Source organism: Lipophrys pholis (assembly GCF_963383615.2).
Source record: "Lipophrys pholis genome assembly, chromosome: 5".
In the NCBI taxonomy this organism is placed as follows: domain Eukaryota; kingdom Metazoa; phylum Chordata; class Actinopteri; order Blenniiformes; family Blenniidae; genus Lipophrys; species Lipophrys pholis.
In genome coordinates this window covers 9,903,388-9,926,315 of record NC_137628.1, presented here as the reverse complement: position 1 = coordinate 9,926,315, position 22,928 = coordinate 9,903,388, and the positions used below count along the sequence as shown (strand labels likewise).

The 22,928-nt window shown below is 41.6% G+C and overlaps 1 protein-coding gene across 1 annotated transcript in view; it reads left to right on the top strand.

Annotated features, from left to right (window-relative positions):
* The window catches only part of rims1b (regulating synaptic membrane exocytosis 1b), a gene marked incomplete at both ends in the record, with an annotated part of 65,859 nt that overhangs the window by 7,685 nt on the left and 35,246 nt on the right, over positions 1 to 22,928 (top strand). The window contains 2 exons of the mRNA XM_080464610.1: positions 10,017 to 10,230; positions 14,306 to 14,326. Coding sequence (XP_080320736.1) covers positions 10,017 to 10,230; positions 14,306 to 14,326 — 235 coding nt within the window. The remainder of the gene's footprint in view (positions 1 to 10,016; positions 10,231 to 14,305; positions 14,327 to 22,928) is intronic.

The following is a 22,928-nucleotide window of genomic DNA, read 5'->3' as shown; positions in this document are numbered from 1 at the left end:
TGTGTGTGTGTGTGTGTGTGTGTGTGTGTGTGTGTGTGTGTGTGTGTGTGTGTGTGTGTGTGTGTGTGTGTGTGTGTGTGTGTGTGTGTGTGTGTGTGTGTGTGTGTGTGTGTGTGTAATTCCATGAGCTTTCTATGAGTTTGCTGGATTCAATCTTCACACTTTGCTCTTAATTAAAAGAAGTGAAAGGCAGTCGGGTGTGTCGGAAACACCTGGAGGAATTAGGGTGTGTGTGTGTGTGTGAGTGAGTGACTCTCACAGGTATTTGAGGTAACTGAAGAGAACCGAGGCCGCGGTGGTCCAGTGGATTGCACTGTCACTCAGACTTGTGTAATGCTTTACATTTACTTCAAAGCTCATGACTGAACTAACTCGAGTTGTGTACTTTTACCAAAGGATACGACTTTTATTCTGTTACTCTAAGATGAAAACAGCTTTTGACTGAATATGTGAAAATAGTGTTATTTTTTGATATTAACAATAAGAATTACCAAGACAGTAATGCTCTGATGCGTTTGATAACTTCCTCCACCAACACGTCCGACTGTTATCACATTACATTCTGTACCTGTGGAGGCTTTGGCGCTCCATCAGTTCACTGTGTGGAGAACTGCAGCTAACAAACACTGAAACCTTTTCCAACAGCTTTAATGCTGAAAAGGCCTCATCTGAATACTCCATTGATGTCACTCATGGTGTAATACTCAGTTGATTTAGCAGGTTGTATGCAGGATCTGAGTAAATTCGACCAAAAAGTTGGATAAATCAGTACAGAAGAGGGAATCAAAGACTTCAGTTGAAGTGGTTTGAAACTAAATCTTTGATTAGTGATGGAACATGACAGTGGATGTGACTCCTGTGGTATGGTGGTGAGTGGTTTGGCCTCAGAGTGTGAATGTGCAGTTTGTGTTTTCTCCCTGACTTTGTCTGTGTAGATGTGGGTTTCCTCTCACGGTCAATGGATGGATGAATGGATGGATGGATCAAGCTTTATAGTTTTAATATAGTATGTTATAGGTTTTTCACAGCTTCAGCTGCTTGTCAGAGGTTCACACTGGATGAGACATTGACATAAAGCCATGGGGAATCAAACTTACCGCTTTGGTTGTCGACAACCACAGCATGAATAATTCTATATTCACTACAATCAACTAAATTGTACAGTTAATGTCTTTAAGTGTTGTCCTGGATGTGATGCTTCAGCCTCCACATAGTCCTCAAACCTGGACTTGAACCTGGGACTCGCTGTGAAGTGACAGTGCTTACCACTGCACCACCGCTGGTGAATATGAGAGTATAAACATTTATTTTTTTAAAGCGTGTGTGTGTGTGTGTGTGTGTGTGTGTGTGTGTGTGTGTGTGTGTGTGTGTGTGTGTGTGTGTGTGTGTGTGTGTGTGTGTGTGTGTGTGTGTGTGGATATGGATGTGCAGCTCTGAGATGTGGTCAATTATTAGCAGCAGCAGAGGGGCAAGCATGTGAAGGTGGGGCAGGTCTGCCACAGTGAGATGGGGGTGGGGGGTGATAGTAGGGATGGTGTTGGGTGTGGTAATAGAGGGGTGGGGGTGGGGGGGAGGGACTCTGAGTGGGTTTCCTCTTTAGTGCTCCAGACCTCCACCATGAAAGTTTAATGTGAATACTTTGTGCTCCGCATCACTCTGCCTCCATTTCTCTGTTTGCTCGTGGTGAGAAGAAGCCACAGTGAACACTTCCTGAAACCATCAGCACACACACACACACGCACGCACGCACGCACGCACGCACGCACGCACGCACGCACACACACACACACACACACACAGTTATAAATGTACAATCCGTGAGAGTTTCTGCTAATTCCAGATAACTTCATCGTCCTGTATCCGTCGATCAGTCAATGTTTCTGTACTGAAGTTCATGTCATGATTGATCGGGATTCAGCCGAGTCTGTTCTGTGATTGGACGTTTGTCCTGCCGGAGTGATGGGAGTGACCGTCGGGACTCATATGGACACAAAGTTGTGTTTCTCTGTTTCTCATAGCTTTTGGATTTTCAAGAGACCATAAACAAACTAGACGATATGGTTAGAATAGGTTTGGTAAGCACCATGTCCGGACAGGAGTATTAAACCTTGCACTCAGCAAAAGGCCTTAATGTTTGCAAAATTTTTAAAAATATGTCTTGGTTTTCATTTATTTTTACCATTACAATGTCTGATTGTGTCTATTTTCAACATGTTTTGAAGTTGGTGCAAATCTGTTGCTGTTATTAAGATTAGAGATATTCTCTCAGCTGCATCATCATAATTTCTACTTATTGACCTTATTATAGGAGATTTATCAAGTAATTGTTTGGTTTGTGAAAACATATCCATAAGCTCTACTCTGTGCCACTACAAATAAAATCTTTAAAGTTTAAATTCAAAGCCTATTTTGGCAATATTTCTCCATTTCAGTACATTTCAAATGAAATTGGTTTGCATGCGGTACCTCAACTGAAATGTCTTTTATGCCCCTGGTGTAAAACCTTCATTTGAATCCTCCTGTTGATGTGACAGATGGTTGGGAATCAGCACTAGTAGATTGCACTCAAGTGTCTCTTAATATTCTAACACACGCACAAGGCTCGACTTGTTTCTATACGACTATAATTCTAATCCGGCTCTGTGCACTCGCCTGTTTGTGTGTGACAAATGAAGTCAGAACTAAAAACTTCATTATCAACGCTCAGGTATTAGCAAAAGAAGTTCTTTGAAGCAGTTTGAAAGATTTCCAGCCTCCTTGCATTAAGTGATGCTCTCACGGAGCCCCGCCTCTCCGGTGCATGGGCTCAGAATTACAGCGGCGACACCTCTGCATGTCTGAAAGTTTAAACTCACGTTGAGAAATTGAGAAATGAGAAAATGTCTCCACTAATCTGCAACCTGGAGGTGGATGATGCGGGAAATCCTGAAAGAAGAGGGGAGCGGCTGCAGGGACAGAGGGAGGGGATTAGATGATGCGCCCATAATTACACCACATACACTCCAACAACTAGTGGGGGCTTAAACGTCAGCGGCCAGGCTGTGTGGGGTCAAAGGTCGCATGTGATTTCTGTGTTTAAGTGGAGCACAAGTGAGTCGAACACATCCGAGTGGAAGAGACCTTTTTTTTTTTTTTTTTTTTATCTGCTCCACTTTAACTGGGAGGAATTCCTCCCGCAGCCGTGGAAATGTGAGACGTGGGTATGACAGGAAGAGAACTAAAGGAAATGGAGGGAGAGATATAAATGGAAAAGAGTGAAATCTAAGAGGAGAGAGATGAAGTGATACACACACACACACACACACACACACACACACACACACACACACACACACACACACACACTGAGGAGTCCAAGCCAAAAGAGCACTCTGCTCCATAAATATGGCTGAAACACTCACATGCCTCAATAAAAGAGTTATCAACATCTCAGAGAGGGAGGGGCTGCGTCGAGACTCGTGATTGGCTGAGGACAGACTAAAGTGATGAAGCAGACAATGTCATGTCAGCTCATTTAACCTCTTCAGGCCTCTGTATGCACAGACTCCTTGGATCATACCATTTCCTCCAGAGAAACTGTCCAGCTGTAAAAACACCTGGAGGCGAGGGAAGCTGCTTGTAAGTGCTAAAAAATATAACACCTTGAAAAGTTTACAACTTTAAAGCAGTAACTGCAATACTCTTTCAAAACAAATAAAAAAAGCAAAAAACGCGACAATGCTCATGAAAAAGCTGCACGATAAATAAAAACCCCGCAAATCTGAAGCCTCAACGATAATGCAAAATCCACTACACAAAATATTATCTCCAAGCTCTTATTCTAAGGCTAAAATGGCTAAAGAAAAAAAAGCAAAAGTAAAAGTCACAATGTAAATGCATAAGCTACGAAACTAAGATCTGTAATGAAAATGCAAAAGCCACAATGCTAAAGCAAAAGCCACAAAAGCCACAAAAACCACAAAAGCAAAAGCCACAAATAAATGCCACAATGGTAATGCAAAAGCCACAGTGTAAAATCCACAATGGATTTGCGAAAGCTGCATGACAAATCAAAACCCTGCAAATCTCAAGCCACAATGCCAATACAAAAGCCACTACACAAAATACCAACCCCATACAGTCATGCTAATGGAAACAGAGTAAATCAAAAAAGACAAAAAAGTAAAAGACACAAAAGGTGCAATGTTAAAGCAAACGCCACAAAAGCAAAAGCCGCAATGCGAATGCAAAGGTTACAAAAGTAAATTCCACAAGGTAAACTCAGAAGCCACATTGCCAAAGCAAAAGCTGCAAAATTCACAATGCAAATCCAAAAGCCACACTGCTAATGTAACAGGCAGCAGCACCAATGCAAAAGAACAACAAAAATACTAAACGACGATCATACAAACTCTACAAACACAAATGCAAGATGCACAATACTGATGCAAACGCTGCAATCGGAATGCAAAAGCCACGCCATGGATTTAAAGTCTGAAATGCGATTACAAAAGCCTGCAGTGCTAATGCCGAAGCTACAATGCTTATGGATTAGTATTTAGGGATGGGGGAAAATGTTTTTTAATGCAAAAGTCAAAAGAGAACAAAGTGAAGAGTTTTTGTCTGTGATCAGTACAGGATGATTTAAGTTTAGAAAATGTACTGAAGTTAAAATGAGGCAGAATCTAAACCTTTCTAAGCTGCAGACGAACATCAAACCAGGCCGGATGGACCAGACTGCTGCCTGAGAGACAGATCCACACTGTGGCCATCTGGAGCTTTCATTCCCGCTCGCATCATGACGCTAGCATCGCTTTATAGCCTTCTCACAGCGAAGGGAGACAAACGTGAGAGAAAACATCATGGTGGACAGACGAGGAAAGAATGAAGGTGTTTGTGTCGAGCTTCAGTCCATCTGTTGCTCTCTTTGCTCATCAGTATTTTGAAATGAGTTTTTCTTCTCAGAAAATACTGTTTGAGGTTTTTATAAGTCGTCCAGAGAGGATCTTTTCTGTCGATCATCTCTCCCTCTTCTTCCTCCTCCTATCATCCTCTTCTCTGTGGTATTTATAGAGCAGCTCCGGATGTTTCAGCTTCGCTCCTTCGCTGGTCTCTGGCCCACGCTTCTTTCCGTCTTGGCTCTTTTTGTTTGTCCTTTTTCACTTGTTCTCCCTCCTCCTCCTCCTCCTCCTCCCTGCAGACAACAGTGTGTTGATGCATCTTTTTCAGAACAATGTGACCTGAGGCAGAAGATCAGTGAGATAGCACAGAAAGCCAGCTAGTTTATTGACAATTTATCTGTGAAATCGGCTGTCAGTTTTTTTTAAGCATTATTATAAATGACCAATAGTTGTCAGGGTTAGGAGCGGTTTGGTCAGTTTACCGATTCTCAGTTGTAGTTTCATGACTATGTGATTTCTGTGAAAATGGGAGCCTGTTCTTTGAGAAAATGTTGATTCAAATGGAAAAATAATGAAATAAAGGAGGCTAATTAAGAGGGTAGGGCTCATTGGATGGTCTGTGATGGCTTCCTGCTGCTCCTCGCTGAAGGCCAAAACATGCAAGCTGCTTCTTTACTGCCTCCTCCAGCGGAGAACGACTCTCCTGCTAGGCGTCGCCGTGAATCAGCTGATGAGACAGAAATAGTCCGGCCGAAACACACACACACACACACACACACACACACACACACACACACACACACACACACACACACACACACACACACACACACACACACACACACACACACACACACACACACACACACACACACATGCTCCCAGTGCTTTCCCCTCCCTGTCCTCAGGCAGTATATTCATGGCAATGCTAATTAACAACTCAACACCAATGACTGGTGAAGAGGCGACAGGGAGCCGCTCAATGCTACATGTGAGGCTTGCAGGCTGAAGCTAACGCTGTGTGTGTGTGGGTGTGGGTGTGGGTGTGGGTGTGGGTGTTTGTGTGGGTGTGTATGTGAGGTGTGTCTGAGAAGATTTTATTGTGTCCTCCAGCCTGGCTGAACTTTAAGAGTTTGGTGTTTTTGTGGGATGTGAAGCTTCCAAGCACAGACATGAGAGGACGAGCGTCTGATGATTCAGATTTATTTTTACACGTCGAGCCGCCTCGTGCTGCTTTAACAGCTCCAATGTGTGCGAGGAATATAAAAGAAAGAAGAGCAAACCAGAGTGATGAAGCTCTGAGAAACAGCTGGTGCGCTGACACCCGCTGACACCCAGAGCCTGACGCCACCGCGTTACCATGGCAATCGTCGGTGCCCCCTCTGCCTCTGACAGCTGTTCCCATGGCGCCCGGCTCGGCTCGGCCTCTGGACCCCCACAGGCAGGATGGATGGCTCCCGGGGGTCAGGGGTCATGGGTATGACGTTGCTGCTGCGGTGTCATGTTGTTTTTCCATCTGAAACACGACTCAGGTTTGACCCACTGAGCAATTCATCATATTTAAGAAAAATCAAAGGGGAAACATGAATCTTAAATTCATCTAATACATCCTGTGGATCGAAAGACGCGTTTTACTGGAAACATCTCGCATGTTGTGTCCTGCTCTCATTTAAAACTAAACAATCTGAGGATGTATATGAATTCAAAGATACAGTATGTAACATTTAACAACTGTTGTGCAGTAGGTGGCAGGGGTGAGTTACTGTTCTCAGAGCTTCAGCATGAAAAAAGGCAAACTGACTAACTGCACCACCTTGTGGAGATAATGGTACTGCAAGACTAGCTATTAAATTTCTTTGCGATATCATCATTATTTTTGGCTTGTTTTTTGGGGGGGAGACAAAAAATATGATCCACTACACCTCCTAAAGTGCCCTGGCTCTGCATGTATAAGATGCTGAGAATTTGGCCATAAACCTCAGATTTTTGCAGCTTTTCGCAAACCTTTTGACATTTAAACTTAGTTGAAGCCAGTAGATTGAGGGATGCATTTAAAAGCAATATGTGACTGTAACTTATGCAGTAGTAATAAATGATGTAACAAAATTACTCAGTTACTGAAGTTGCATTGAGCTTATCGCTTTTGGTAATAAATAGTTGAAGAGCTGTGATCATTGCTGAACCAAATTAACATGAGATTAACATATGTAATTAGTTGCTTTAATTTTATGTAATTTAACTCAACTACTTTTTTGCAATAAAGAATTATTGTACACAAATACGTATTACAAATTACTGACTATAACTATATTAAAAGTGACTGAAATTCTAGTGAGAGATTTTAATATTGATGTGAAAGCTCTCATATTAATGGATTCATCATCAGTCTCCACGTCGTCCAATGATTGGCTGAAATTTGAAGCGTCAGTCTCCTCCCTGCTCTGACTGCACTCTGACAGTCTGCTGCTTCAGCTTTTATTCCCACTTCTCCCTCTATTTTGAGGGATTGCTGTTTGTTTGGATCAAGAAGCTTGTTGGGAACTTTCAGGACCTGAAGGAGGAGTCATGATGGAGGATTATTATCTGTTTGGTTGTTCTTATCAGAAGAGGCTGCTGACTTCAGATCAGACGGTGCGCTTACGGCCTGTTTTCTTCTCAGCACACGAGGAAGGAGACGTGTCTGCTTCCAACAGATCCAGGTGATCAGAGCAGGATTTAATAGCAATATTTTTCAGTTTGTCAGTGCTTCTTTGATTGTGTACTGAGAAGTTTGTGTCATAAATGTTGCCATGCTGCTGATTAGACGGTTGTTCTGTCCATCATCTGAACACAAACCTCCTATTTTGTAATTCATGGTAGTTTTTCAATTTTCTTCATAATGTAAACAGTCTGTAAGTCACAATTAAGAGAAATACTCAGTCTTCAAAAGTGGTCAATTTGATAGTTTGAAATTAAAAAGCTATAGTATTTACATGAATGTGTACTATAATGTTAAGTAGTTAAGTATTAAGTAAATATAAATCGAAACTGCACAAAAATCAAGTAAGTCTGGTTTCTTTATTGTTCCAAAGCTTCTTGGTATAAATCTGACACCAATGGGAATCGTGCCCACTCTTTTGAACGGTGCCACATTTGTGAAGAGCATGCATTTGTAGGATATGTACCAGAGCTCAGTTTGTAAATTTTCAACTTGAAAAAAACTCATTTTTTCTGTTGATTTAACAGTTCCTCTTTGCAGATGACTCTTGATTGTTGGTGATGTGTTTAATTGGAACAGTGAGTAACCTTGAACTGAACTGTGATGACTTCTGATGACCTGTGGATGGAGAAAACTCACGTGGGAATCTGGGAAATTAATGATGAACCTACGTCATAAGTTTTGTTTTGTCGTTATTCCTACAGCATGGATTCACAGTGCTCTGCAGTGATTCCTTGTACCGGATGATGATTACTGTGATTAGAAGAACTCACGTGTGAAACTTCTCATACTGTGCAGGTGGATTGAATGATTGAAGTTTAACGAAACAAGATATATTGTTCTTTATTTTTTTTAGTTATTTGATAACTCGCAGCAGCCTCAGTATGAGGTAGAAGAACCAAACACATCACGTTATCTGGCTAGAGTTTGGTTGGGGAATTTCATCTCCACGTCGGCACTGATATGTCATTGAGAAGCTTTGCTTTCCCACTATTTCCACTAACACGTTACTGTGTCAGTATCTCAGTAACGTGTCAGTTTGTTAACAATCAGCACAGTTTCTCCACGTCTCTCCGTGTATGGCGATGATGGTGTAGTAAATGGTAGTAAATGTACACTTTTTGAATTGAATTGGCCATCTACTCACCTGTCCAGAAAGAACTACTGACTCGAACCAAAGTACTCAGGTGTTTTTCCATGTTTACATGGACATTTCAGGGAAATGTTGTCCTCTACCACCCACTTTACTAACTGAGCTACAGACTATAAGAAGGAAATAATCAGGCTTTCTAACAGCAAGAAAAACAAACGTTGTTATTTTCATTTATATCGACTTTTTGTCTTTAGCTCTTAAAGTCTGAGCTGCAGTTAGGGTCACGTTAAAAAGTAAACAGGTTTGAAACCTGCAGGTGAAGCCATCTCTTCCTGTTTTCTTCATTTAGGGGGTCTTCCTGTTTGGTCCGGGCCAGAGTTCTCTTCAGGGAAAAACCATTTCGTTTGGGCAACTTGAACACGCCCACAAACACTGAACCGGTGCCAACAAGCGATCTCTGGTCCCCTTGAAATGCTAGGTCTCAGTTCATTTACAAACGATCTTTCTTGCGGGTGGGGTGAGAGGATGTGATGTAGTGCGCAATGCATCCTGGGTCGCAAATCAGAAGAAGCAGATGCAGGAAGAAAAAGTTGATAAATATCTCATGGGCAGACGTGGTGTAATGAGGAACAAGTAGAGAGGAAGAAATAATGAGAAAGGCGCTCATTGATATCTGGTCTGAAGACTATATATCGTTCTTGTTTGTGGCTACCCATTATCCACAAGCTAATTAGCCTAGCCACCACAAGCTAAAGCAAGAGTACTTTTGCTTTTGGTCCCGACCAATCAATGAGCCGTGTTTCTTCTTTACTTCCTCTCTGGTCAGTGTTTGTTTCGGGCGACAGCGCCCCCAAACCAACAAGTGTTGTAATTGCGTGACATTTTCCAGCCGGGTTGATCCGGTCTCAAAAGTGAATGTGAACACCACCCGAACCAAATGAAGGTGTGAACCGCGTACCACACTATACGAATGTGAAAGGCCCCTTAGTCAAGAGGGCTTAAAGTATCTGTCTGGGTCTCAGGTGTCTGAGCTTTGCTAAGCTTATACTGCTTCACTTTGATGGTCCGGTCAAGTTATTCCGCCGTAAGCTACAAAACATCTTTAATTGGTTCATTTGCATGAGTGTTTTTTTCTTTAGCACTTTTCAGGTTGGTCTTCAATTGACAGTTGATTAAGTCATCTGGTTCAAAGCCCTGTGTTCTGCAGGATTTCTTTATTTTCTAATTATTCAGACCTTTATGTTTGTGCGTGTGTGTCGCTCAAAGATCTCTCCAAAGAGATGAAAGTTCAAGGATAAAACATTTCTTTCCTGAAAATAACAACCTCCTCTTCTTCTCTTCCCAGAACGCTGCACCAGCAGTTTGAGAGCTACAAACAGGAAGTCCGTCGTATTGGGGCCGAGACGCGGCGCCAGCAGACGCAGCAGAAGGACGACGCGCCCACCTGCGGCATCTGCCGCAAGACCAAGTTCGCCGACGGCTGCGGCCACGTCTGCTCATACTGCCAGACCAAGTTCTGCGCCCGTTGCGGGGGGCGGGTCTCTCTGCGCTCCAACAATGTGAGAAGCTCCGCCTGCGACCTCCCCGGTTTCTTATTTTCTTCTTCTCCTCTGCTCACAATCACCTCATTCCTGCTGGAGATTGGTGGTTCCCAACGTGTTACCTGGAAACATTCAGATTGTTTGATCTCTGATTGACTAAAACATTAGAATGAAGCCAAAGACAGATTCCTTGGTCTGCTTCAGATTCTAGAAAGTGTCTTTTTCTGGGTTTCCTTGAAAACCACAGAGCAGACAAAGCATTGGACCCTCTTATCTGGCAATGCTCCAAGAGGGTCCCGGAGCCCAGGTTGGGAACCACTGCTGTAGAAGACGTAGCCTTTCCATCTGCTTCTGTCTGTTTGTTTCCGTCTGCTTTTCTTGTGCTTCCTGGTCACACTTTGGTGCAAACAAAGTGTATTGGAGGAATGGCTTTGTCTGAATCGGTGGAGTCACGGTTTGAAACCGAAGCTCAGTCCAACGTGAAAGCACACCTGGTTCAGCATCTGTGTTGTCACATTATACTAGAACCTCCGTCAACTCTGCAAACAAGGTGGGAACAGATACTGAGAAAAACTGAGAAAACAAGACAGAAGAAATTGCTCAAAGCCGAGTTCAGTCCTGGTCCTGAAGGGGCCACAGTCATGCATGTTTCTAATGTGTCCCTGTTACGACAAACTTTAAATTAAACACTGTGTCATTATCAAGCTCGACAGAAAAACCTGATAAGGATCAACTCCCTACAAACAACAAGCCTCCTCTGATTGAACCACACCTTCTGATTTTAAAACGCAAGCAGGTTTTTCAATCTCTATTACCTTCTGCTAATTAGCAAAGATCAAAAATATTGGTTAACTAACTTCAACAAATTTATACAGTCAACTCAAAGACATAATATAAAAGCTATTTTTCTTATACAAGTCTTCACATTAGCAATTAACTATTAGCATGTTAGCATTAACTGTAACGTTTCCTAAGTAGCCTATGTAGGTTGGCAAAAAATAAATGCATAAATAACATGCTACGTGTAAGCTTTTTAGCATAACAACATATTTTAATTAGTTTATGCAAATCCACTGAGCAGAAATAAACATGTTGCTCAAGATTTTTTTAGAATTCTTTAATTAGGTTTAAGGACTTTGCAAAACATTGCTTAAGCTAAATGAGGACCGCTAAAATGCTAATTGAACCGACACTAACCAGCATGTTGATGGAAACCTGACGCTTTCACTGTGGAATAACCAAAAATCAGGCTGGTTGGTTTTGTGTTGTTGCCAAACATAAACACGGTTGTGCTATTTCAATCCCCGGCCCTCCTCCGGCTGACCGTTCTCTGGGCTCCCCTCCAACCCAGGAGAGGGCCCCGCCTTCCGCTCGCCTCACCTGAGGACGGGCCCCTCCACCCTCGGCCTGCTGGCCCTCAATCTGCTCGGGATCCGGCCGGCCCAGCTGGGCCTGGACGCACGCCGGCAGCACATGCGTGCAGAAGGAAGGGATGAAGATAGAAGTAAAAAAAAAACCATTAATATTCCTTCAGCAGCAGGCAGGCTACGACATGAAACTGGAGCTATGGGGCTAACATGATCTATAAATAAAACTCATAAAGCAGCGCAATTATTTGAAGTGCCCCAAATAACATCAACCAGTAATCGTATTTTGAATAATTGATACTTTAATGTGGAATTTAACATCAAGAGAAGACACAAAGGGAAATTGCAGCGTACTGAATGTCGTAAGTCAGACTGAAGACAGGGAGGTTTATTGGTTCATTAGATATTCTTTATGTATTTATTGATTTCATACATCCTCAGTTGACAAAATAACACATGGATAATTACAAAAAAAAACTAAAAGCGTAAGGATCAAAAAAGGATGACGAGTGAAGTACTATGTGTGTTTATCTATTTCTATATCTATATATCTATAGATATATTTGGTTAATAATTGGTTAATGCTCATCCCCTGGTCTCGTGCATCCTGGAGGTGATCCATTGACACAGCATTGACCTGCCGATGATATCTGGTAGAAGAAGAAGCTGCAGCTGCTGCAGTTTGTTGTTCAGAAGGTTTGGAAGTGTTCAGATGTAGTGACGATGAGTCTCTGTCGGAGGAACAGGTAGAAGCGGAGTAGAGAACCGCGAAAGCTGCACAGGACACAGCAGATTTGTGAGAGGAACGCCCTGAGGACGCTGGAGACTGATTATAGGAAGGTTTAGTGCCAGGAACAAAGTTTCTCTGTTGCACAAGCACGCTCAAAATCTTGTTTGTTTATATTAGGACTGTAAATGGCAGAGGCGAGCCAGTTAGCCATCAGTCTGGTGACATCTTCATGATTGTTTATTACTGTATTTTCCAGAGTATGAGTCACATTTAACTATTAAGTTCTGCCAAAAAATGTATGTCATGAAGCAGCAAAGAAAAATTATATAAGTTGCACTAGTCTACAAGACATGTTCATTCTACACCACAAATGTCAAACTTTTTAGTTCACACACAGTCCAATTTCATCTTGAGTGGGCCAGACCGGTAAATAGTGCAATAAAAACCTTGAAATGTAACTTCTAGTGCAAAAGTGAAAATGTCCAAAAAAACTTCTACTATAACTATCGTGTGCAGTGACAAGGCTTTGAGGCTAATGCTATTCTACCATTTTATTTTGATTATTTGTGAAGAATATTCTTATAAACAACAATTTGAAGAATGCAGGCCAAATTTATTCACATAACAAGACACATTTTAGAAGTGCGTAATCTTATGCCACTGAGTTTTTTACTTAACCTGAAGTACATCGGCTACATAAATGTTTTTGCATAATATCATACTTATCATTTTTATCAAAATATAGCTGTGCATACCATCTGTGCCCACTAGATGTCACTGTCTGACAACAGAATGCTGCTACAGCACCACAGAAAAATCTTTTCCCCCCTGTTTTATTTTTTTAAAATATTACTGAGCTATGCAGTCAGAATGTATCTATAATGCGTGTGTGTGTGTGTGTGTGTGTGTGTGTGTGTGTGTGTGTGTGTGTGTGTGTGTGTGTGTGTGTGTGTGTGTGTGTGTGTGTGTGTGTGTGTGCGTGCGTGCGTGCGTGCGTGCGTGCGTGCGTGCGTGCGTGCGTGATGTGTGCGGAATGAGCTCCATGTTGCTTTATGTTGCGACAGGTCCGAGCCGGGTCCTGCATGTGGCCGTAACCTCACACATCAGCAACCGATCATATCATAGTTTGAACCATTTTAAATGTGATAAAGTTAATAATGGATTAACTTGCCAATACTGTAATAAAACCTTTTGTCAATTATATAATAATTTATTACAGGATTGAAGCTTTTCTGCTGTTTTCTCCTCAAGAAAAGTATAATGAATGTCAAACTCATATTTATATATTGAGGAAACGATGCAACACCCAATAACGTTTGTACTTTTCTCATAGTTTTGTAATATTATTGGCAGTTTATTGGCTTTACTACATTTAAACTGGTGAAGGTTATGAGGTTACTGGTTGCTTCAGGCCTCGTGATTTTGCATCCCGCTGTCACTGACTGTATAAAATGTGTAACTGCAGAATGTAACTAACAAATGTTTGCATCACGTCCTCTTTTCCCTCTTTCTTTCCTCCTCACGCTCCCCTTCTCTGCACCTCTTCTTCCATACCTGCATCAACTGCTCCTCTCCTCCTCCTCTTCCTCCCTCGCTCTGCTCCCTCCATCACTTCTCTCTGCTCCTGCTGCTACCTGGACTGCATGCCACAAAGGAGGACAAAGTGGTTAGCATCTTTTCTGTGTTCTCTGTGTGCTGTGCTCGTGTCTTTTTGGTGTGAAACCTGGCTGTGTTCAGGTCTGGAGCTCAACGCTGACTGAATGATTTGGATCTTTTCAAGTTCCTCTTACCTGTAATTTCACAGCTGAAAGTTTTTAAAATGATCCCAACCAACAGCCAGTGTTTGCATAAATCCAGTGATGGGTTGGTGACCTACCTGAGCAGAGGTGGTTCCCGATGCAGTGATGTTCTGTGTGGGGTGGAGACCCCTAAAGTGTGGCGTCCTCGGCAGGTTCTGACTAACTGTGTCCACTGTCTGTCTCCTCCCTTTGCAAAGTGTCTCATAGTGAAGGACAGGGTAAGACCTGCTGGGTGATGGATTTCTCTGCATGGGTCACAAGTGTCCTTTACCTCCCCCCTCCCCCCCTCCCCAACACACACATCCCCACCCCCACCACCACCTCCGACCTCTGGGGTCTGTGCTCATTCACAGGAAGTCAGACCTAACAGCAGTTTTCACTTTATTGTGGAGGAATCATTCTGGGAATGAATGCAGACCCTGAAAATCAACAGTTGGGCGGAACAAGCATGAGCCGTATCGTAGGCTGTCCTGCAGGGGGCGTATGACCCTCCTGATCCGGACCCCCTCTTCCTATGGCTGGAGGCATGGCTGTGCTAGGAGGGGTGTGACATTAAACTTAAAAGAAAACAACAACAAAAAAACTAAAGTGGGATTTCTATGATTGGATTTCCAGCTGGCATGCTGCTGCGAGACGATTCTTCCCTCCAGACCTGGAACCTGAATGCTCAGTGAATACACACTCATGCCTGTGCATGCTTTCTCTGCCTGTGTGTTTTCAGACCAGCCGTGCCATAGGGAGACGGGAGGTTATACAAATCGATATCTATATGTGTGTGTTCCACTTCGTCCACTTGCCACATTACTTTGATGCTTCGTATCTTGTGAAATGTCGCTGGTGTGAATTGTTTCAAACTTCAGCACATTTATTCAGTTAGGCTGACTACAAACAGGGAAGTCTTCATCTCTTTAGTAGTTACTGAATCTGACAGTAGCAGCTGTGAGCATTCAAAAGTCAGAAGGTATCATTGGGTTTTAAATCCTTCATGAAGCTAGTTCGCTGCAGCTGATAGAATATATAGAAACCAAAAGAACAGCCCTAATTTGAAAGAGATTGAATCTCGCTACAAATTTTGTCACTAAGGTACCATCTTCTCTGGAGGATGCTATTTGTAAATGCAAAGATGTACAGATGTACTCATGGTAAGTTAAGAAGGTTGTTTGTACATCATTATGGGTTGGTTCGTATTGTTGGGGTAATCTAAGCTATATATTTGAAGCTTGTGAACACGTTCAGCTGTTCGTGCTGTTCAACCATCTGGCAGGGACACGTTTGTCTCTCCAGTTTTAATTAAAACTGTTTGAGAAGTTGATTTGTTTGAAGAGCCAATTCAAGTTTATTTTCTTCAGTATGACTGCAGGTTAAAGAGTTTATCTCTTCACTCTTCATCAGGTGACCAGATGTGATAACTGCCACTTTTTGTTTTTCTTTAATCTAAACTTACTGATGAGTCGTCACAGAATATAAAGAGGTTAAAAAAGTGGATCAAAACATCTGGAATGTGTGTGTTTTCTAGGATGGTGGAGAGTTGTAGAATTTTAAAAATGTTATCTAATGTGTCCCTTTTACAAACCATGACAGTTATACAATCTGTCAAAAGAATACATTTATTTGTCATTTGTAGGATTTGTCAAAGAATTAGAATATATATAGAAGTTCTATAACATCTCAGAGGTTCCAGAAGTTGTCAAATGTTTTAGAATTGGTTGAAGTTTGTGGAATTAGTCACCTCTAGAATACGTGATTCCAGAATGTCATAGTTCTACAATTTGTGAAAGGCTTTGGAATATGTTGATTTTTGATTACAGGAAATACTATAGCTTTGATGTGAAAGAGTTATAGAATTTCTCAATGGGTTGTTGAATTTGTGAAGCGTATCTGAGAATTTGAGAGTTTATCAACAGCTTCTTTAATTTTTCAGCTTTAAATTTTCGAAGGTCTAAAATACTCTTAATTCTATATCTGCATTTTCAGAGGTTTTACTCCAATTTGTTTGATCATGTAAGGGTTGTAGAATTTGTCAAAGGTTCTTAGATCTTTCTAGAATTAGACAGTTCTTGAAAATGCGAGAGTTCCGGGTATACCTCATAGTCCTAGAATATGTTAAAGATTCTAGAACTAGTTAGTTATAGAGAAGATTTCCAGATGGAGGTTAGAATTGGAGTGTTTTAAAGATCCAGGTGATACGTGAAGTGTCCTGGTCTGTGTCATGTTTTAGGAGTCTGGCTCCGGTGGAAGAAATAATCTTTATGTGGCTTTTCCTTTGAGCGGATATGAAAGAGAGGATTTTTACTTCCAGCTGTAGCTTGTTAATGTTTGAGTTTGTTAATGTCAGAAACGCAACTGAGCAAACCGCTGACAGTCTGTCTGCTGTGTGGACGAGCACTGCCTCCCAGTGGACACACACACACACACACACACACACACACACACACACACACACACACACACACACACACAGTCTCGTTCACTTAGCACATGGTGCTGACGCAGCACTTTTCCACCGGATGCGAGGATGCACTGCATAATCTCAGTCATATTTCTCAGAGTGATGGTTAACCCTCTGCTCACGGGCTCTGAAATTATCTTTCTCTTCTCATCCTCTGCTTCACTCCTCTTTCTTTCAGCTACACCAACAACTTACAAGCACACATGTATTTTCATGTTAAACAGGATCATGAAGAACCGGACAGATGAAACATGTTTGAGCCTCCATGTAAGCTTTGTAGTTCTTATAATAGGCTGAAATATATTAGAAATACATAATTAATCCCAGAGGGAAATTCTTTGTGGCATTGCTCCACATAGAAAAGAACACAGATTAAATAGAGTAGAAGCATATATATATATATATATATATATATGGGTGTGGGTGTGTGTGTATTGATTAAATATACAGTATTATATACTTTTAGTCAAAACAACCTAAATTTAATTATTTAATTTTCTAGACATATGAATTTCCAGAAATTAACTTGCTAACCATTTTGAAAGGTAAACCAAGACATATCATCCAACATAAGAAGTGGATTTAGAATACATTCAAAAAGACAATTTGATAAGATAGAAACTCTAATGACAAAAACATGAGAAAAAAAACAGTTTGGTAAAGTGTGCTCCAACAATCTGAAATACCAAGATATGATATCTGTGACAGAGAAGTGGTCAAGCTGATATTAGTAATACTTATGATACCCATCAGTACCACAAGATGAGGCAGTGAGACCCTCTATGTTTCTGTCTGCTTTGAACCAACAGCAGAAGAAGCAGATTCTGACACCACAGAGAACAAACTGCAGGAAACAGAGAGACAGTTGCTCTGCAGCTCAAGGAGGGTCGGGAATATCAACAGGGTCAAGAGTCATTTTATTTCTTTATAGTAATCAGGTACTCCTGTGCTACTAAAGGTAGTGTCATTACAATACCACATGACTTTAGAGCTCTGATCTTAATTCATTCTCTGGAGCTGAATGTGGTCAACTCCCTCAGCAGGCAGGTGGAGGAGCTTAATTCTCATCCACACATGTGGAACAGATGAAAACAGGGAAAGGCGGGTGTTTTTACGAGGACAGAGAGACAAATTTTGCTTGAATTGTAATCATTTATTGTACATAGTCATGAGAAGTGGTGAGCTGTCAGGAGGAGTCATGTCCATGATACTGTGATTAGAAATGATGAAGGAGTGTAGATTCACAGCTACAGCAGCTTGGCTTCATCTCCACACCTAATGATAATAAAGGTTTTATATAACACTCAAATACACTTTACATTATTCATTCATTCCATACTTGGATGGTGGTAAACTATGGCAGAACCTGAGAATCGAACCTGAAACCTTCCGATTTGGAGACGACTGCTCTACCAACCAAGCCACCCCATCCCTTCAGTATAACTACCAATCAAATCATCTAAGAGCTGCCTTAGTCATAACATATAACACATCAATATCTTAAAATTCAATACTTTTCTTTTCCCATGAAGACTTGATTTTCTCCTTGTAAAGATGAAAACTGTGTTTTGTGTGTTCTGAGCAGATTTGTATAATCTCTACAGTGATGTGACGCATGTATTCACCTTGAAAATTGATCTCAGTGTTTGTCCCCATAGTAACAGTAGACCCCAAGGGTCAGGTGTCCCCACAACTACAGGAAAACAAGAATAGGCTCTACACACATGTTGGTTTTTATGTCTTTAAGGGTCTTTCATTGCTTTGTCTTACATTACATTTTCTACAGACTCACTCTAAAGTACTGCACAAGTCCCCAGAATGTGTGTAGTTCTAAGAATAACAGAGGCACACACACACACACACACACACACACACACACACACACACACACACACACACACACACACACACACACACACACACACACACACACACACTTGTTTCTATCTCTCATTGGCTCTTAGCTGTGATTTGGTTTCCATGGAGAAGCACATTTTTAGACCGAAGGAGGTTGACAATATTATACGACAGATATGGTGCTGCTTAATACACACACGTATGCATGGACACACACTTCGCCTACAGGCGTTCGCCCACTCTGCACGCCGCTTGGAGGTTTCAGAGATGTCCTACATGTATATACAGTAACACACACACACACACACACACACACACACACACACATGCACGATGTGAGGATTTTTCTTATTTAATGTACATAAACACAATAACACACACTTAATTCCCCACTCCAGTATCGTTCAGGCTATCCAGGAAAATAAAGTGCAATCACTCCAGTGAAGGATTATATGTATTATATCCTTGTGCGTGTGTGTGTGTGTGTGTGTGTGTGTGTGTGTGTGTGTGTGTGTGTGTGTGTGTGTGTGTGCGTGTGCGCGCGCGCGTGCGTGCGTGCGTGCGTGCCTGTGCGTGCGTGCGTGCGTGTGTGTGTGTGTCCTATAACTTCTTCCATGGTTCCTACCCTCCCGTGTTGCAGATGCACGCAACACAAGCACAGAGGCGTGTTATTAGATAACGAGAGCAGCTTTTTAAGTCTCTTTAGCTTGTGAAAACGCTGAGACATAAACAGCTGCTCTGTGTTCTTCTATATGATAATCTCATTCAAGGATTAAGCTTGTGGAGGAGCGTATTTGCTCCTCTTTAGAGCAAAGCAACCTATAGATGAAGCTGACGGTCACATACATGGACTAAGATTATTCTGCATCACAGGGCGCTATACTTGTTTCACAGCTAATATATATTTAATAAATTTTGTTCAGGCTCTTTTGATCACTTTCAGCTGCATTTACACAATGTTTCAAATTTGAAATAATTTTTGTGTTTTCGTTTCAGAAAAAAAAAAGATTTTGACCCCCATTTCCACGGAGTTGGAGCATTTTCAAAAAGTTGCATTTTGAATTGACACTGATAACACAACAGAAATTTTCGGGTTTCACTTGAAAATGTAGTGTTTTGATTCTTATTTGTTGTTTTTACAGTGAGTGAGCTGCTGTGCTCTCTGCAAATGACATTAGCATTATTCATAGCAGCGCCAATGCTCCAGCACCTTTGTTACTCTTCCGCAGAGCCTTGTCAATCCTGTACTCACTCAGCTCTAAGTGGTAATAGCATTAACCTGTATTTGCAGACTCACAAACCGCCAAGATATTGCACTGAAAACTAAATGTATTTGAGCTCTGTTGCATCCGTGCATCAATTATTCAGTTGTGATAAGAAATCTCTTGTTCGTCAACTTTTTGATACCTTGAAAAAAAAGTTTAATAAGGCCTCAATAATCATAACATTTCCAATCACAGTCACATTAGTCTAATAATAATAATAACTATTATTCTTATTATTCTTATTATTCTTCTTCTTCTTCTTCTTATTATTATTATTATATATTTAGAAGAAAAAAAATTATTTGAATTTTTTATCAATTGGTGTGCATTGTGTTCTGGTTGAATGAAAGAGTGATCACTAAGTGTGTTGAAATGAAAGTAGTGTCACAATTGAAATTCAATATAAAGTCCTCAAAATCAGACTTTATGTAAAATAAAAACTAATATGAAATATGTCATATCCCATCATGCGCTGGGTAGGAAGGGGCAGGGGCATCCTGGTATAATCTCTAACCTGCCCTGTCTGGGGGGGGGGGGGGTGGGGGGGGTGGAGGAGGAGGAGGGGGCTATAGGTTAAAAGTTATGGATTGTGAGCTGGTATTGTCAGCTGGGGATGAGTTGAATAATAACGAAGAGCTGAAAGGATTAGCGGCGGCTGCTAATCTGTGGCCCCTGAGTGGAGGGCCGGCGGTGGAGGAAGGCTCGGGGAGACGGAGCCGGCTGCAGTGTTCGGACGGGCGGCCGTCTGACAGCTGTGGGCCGTGCGGGCAGCTGATTTACTTCAGATTAGTCTGGACATGCGCCAACGAGGATTCAATCAGGCCGTGATGAATGCGCCGTGGCGGGCTGAAGACTAGCCGCTAACCCACCTTCTAACGGGGCTTCCCGCCGGCTGTCAGAGAGTCAGCATCTCAGGATGTCCAAAGGTCTCGGAGGTGTTCAGTGTTCTGCGCCATGCCAAAGCGCCGCCGTGGAAACACAAAGGATGTGTCTGGAGTTGTTCCCAGCAACATGAAACCAGCAGGATTATAAATACGGAGGCAGATAAATCCTGTTGTTTTGCGGTCGGGGAGTGGTGAATTTCTGGAGTCATGGCTATATGTGAGTATTCGATTTATGGGATGAAGACTCGGGATATTCTCTCACTGTAATCATCAAGATTACTGATCAGGGCACATCGTGTCTGACTGACTGTGAATGGTAGAGACAGTCTGCAGGACAGTGTCTGGTAAAGATGGTTATTTCTGCTCTGATTTCATGTTTAATATTGCACACATATTTGAAAATACTTAGAGAAGTGTTACAGTCGTAGCTATTCATAAATCATCTCTTTAGTGTAAAAATAACAACAGATTATACTACATCCAGTGTCCACAGGCTGTTGACTATAACGCTGATCATCCAGAGATTTGACATCAAACCAAAAGGGAAGTTACTGTATTGCTGTGTTACTGTGCAGCCCAGAAAATGAATGAATAAATATCGTAGCGACATAATAAGAGTGAGAACATTAGCGATGTCACTCACTGAGGGCTTCTCGTGCTCACAGAGACAGTTTGCCTTGTGCCAGATTGCACTTTAGTGTCAGTTTAGCTGTAGCAGAGGAATCAAGAAAGATCTCACAGGATCCTCCTTTATGTCTGTTTTATGTGACGCCATTCGAGATGTTATCTAAGTGATATTACTGGACGTTTTTGATTGATTGAAATGTTTGTTTCGAATAAGGTACGAAAACAAATAAGGAAAAAAAAGAAAATTAACAACAAATATTTCCTCTCAAATAAATGAATAACAGTAATAATAATATAAAAATAAATCAAGAAAAACATTGTCAGATGAGTATTCGAAAAGGAGTGAGAAGAAGTAAAACTTATTTACTCTCACCCCTTGTCCCAAAGTAAATAACATAATTAACTTCCTTCCATCTCTTACACACACACACACACACACACACACACCCTGTGCAGTACATAGAATATATATACATACACGTCCATTCATACATATCTACAGACAGACATAAACACCTATACCCACACACAAGCACACAGTGCAAGGAAAGAAACGAACAATAGAAATAACCAAAATAAATAACGAGACGTTTTAGTAGAACAAAGTAAATCTCCTTTGTTTTAGTGCTGACTTACATGTGTGTGATGAAGTATCATTGCTTCAAGAGCTCAAACGTACATATTATTTAGCTCATGTCATGTTTGTGCACTGGGTGGCAGCAGAGAGTCACCATTCCTCGGTTTGCTCTCACTTTTTACTCGTGCGCACAGTATTTCCAGTTTCTTCTTTTACTGGATTGAATGCACTAAGATAAAGAAATAAAGATGATCACTGCACCATCTTACGGTACAAATCCGTTCTACGGCGGCGATCAGGCTGAGGCTAGCTGGTTAGCTCTGAAACGTCATTAACTGTACATCCTGAATCTTTGATGCTGCAGGGATTTCTTACCTCATGAGGATCACGTGGTACCATTTATGTAGTGCAGTCCACACATCGGGTACCACTTATGTTGGGTTTTGGCAGTTTGGCTATTGGTAATGATTAATAATTGTTAAAGATAGTTATTAGTTATTTAAAATTGTATCTGATTTGTATCAGCTACCTCGGGAGCACCATCTGTTTAACAGGAAATGATAGCCAATTCAGTTATATCAGTCGTTGAAGATATACTAAACTCGCTGTTAAAGGCCCATTTCTAAAATGAGTTTATGTGAATGTGATTTGCCTTGTAAAACGTCTGGAGTCGTCGGATGGTGTTAAGTTACATGTGTGATGTTGTCTTTGATGTGATATGTGTAGAATTGCGAGTTAACAAGTCAGTCAAGCAGAGAATAGCATGAAAGACCCTTTGTGTGGCAGAGCTAATGTTGGTTTACAGGTTGAAAACTACTCCTAATATCATGATCAATAGAACTTAATCACAAGTAATAGAATCAACTCATCTTCATAAAAGTTAATCATTTCTGTGCATAGCATCAGGTTTAACTTATCATCTCATGTAATGCCCAGTTGTTTGTTACCGCTTCCTTGACGTCTTTGAAGAAATGTTTGGTTGTTGTCCAGGCCTGGGAAGCTGGTGGCTTCTGTGGCAGTTAGCACCTCCACGCTTACTCTAGTTGGCTGCGTTCTGCAGGCTGAGGAGAAGACAGAGCTGGTGATTCAGGGGCCATCTTTCTTTGCAGCGTTCTGGCCTCTGGTTCCAGAAAACTCTGACCCACGTGGTCGGGTCAGAAG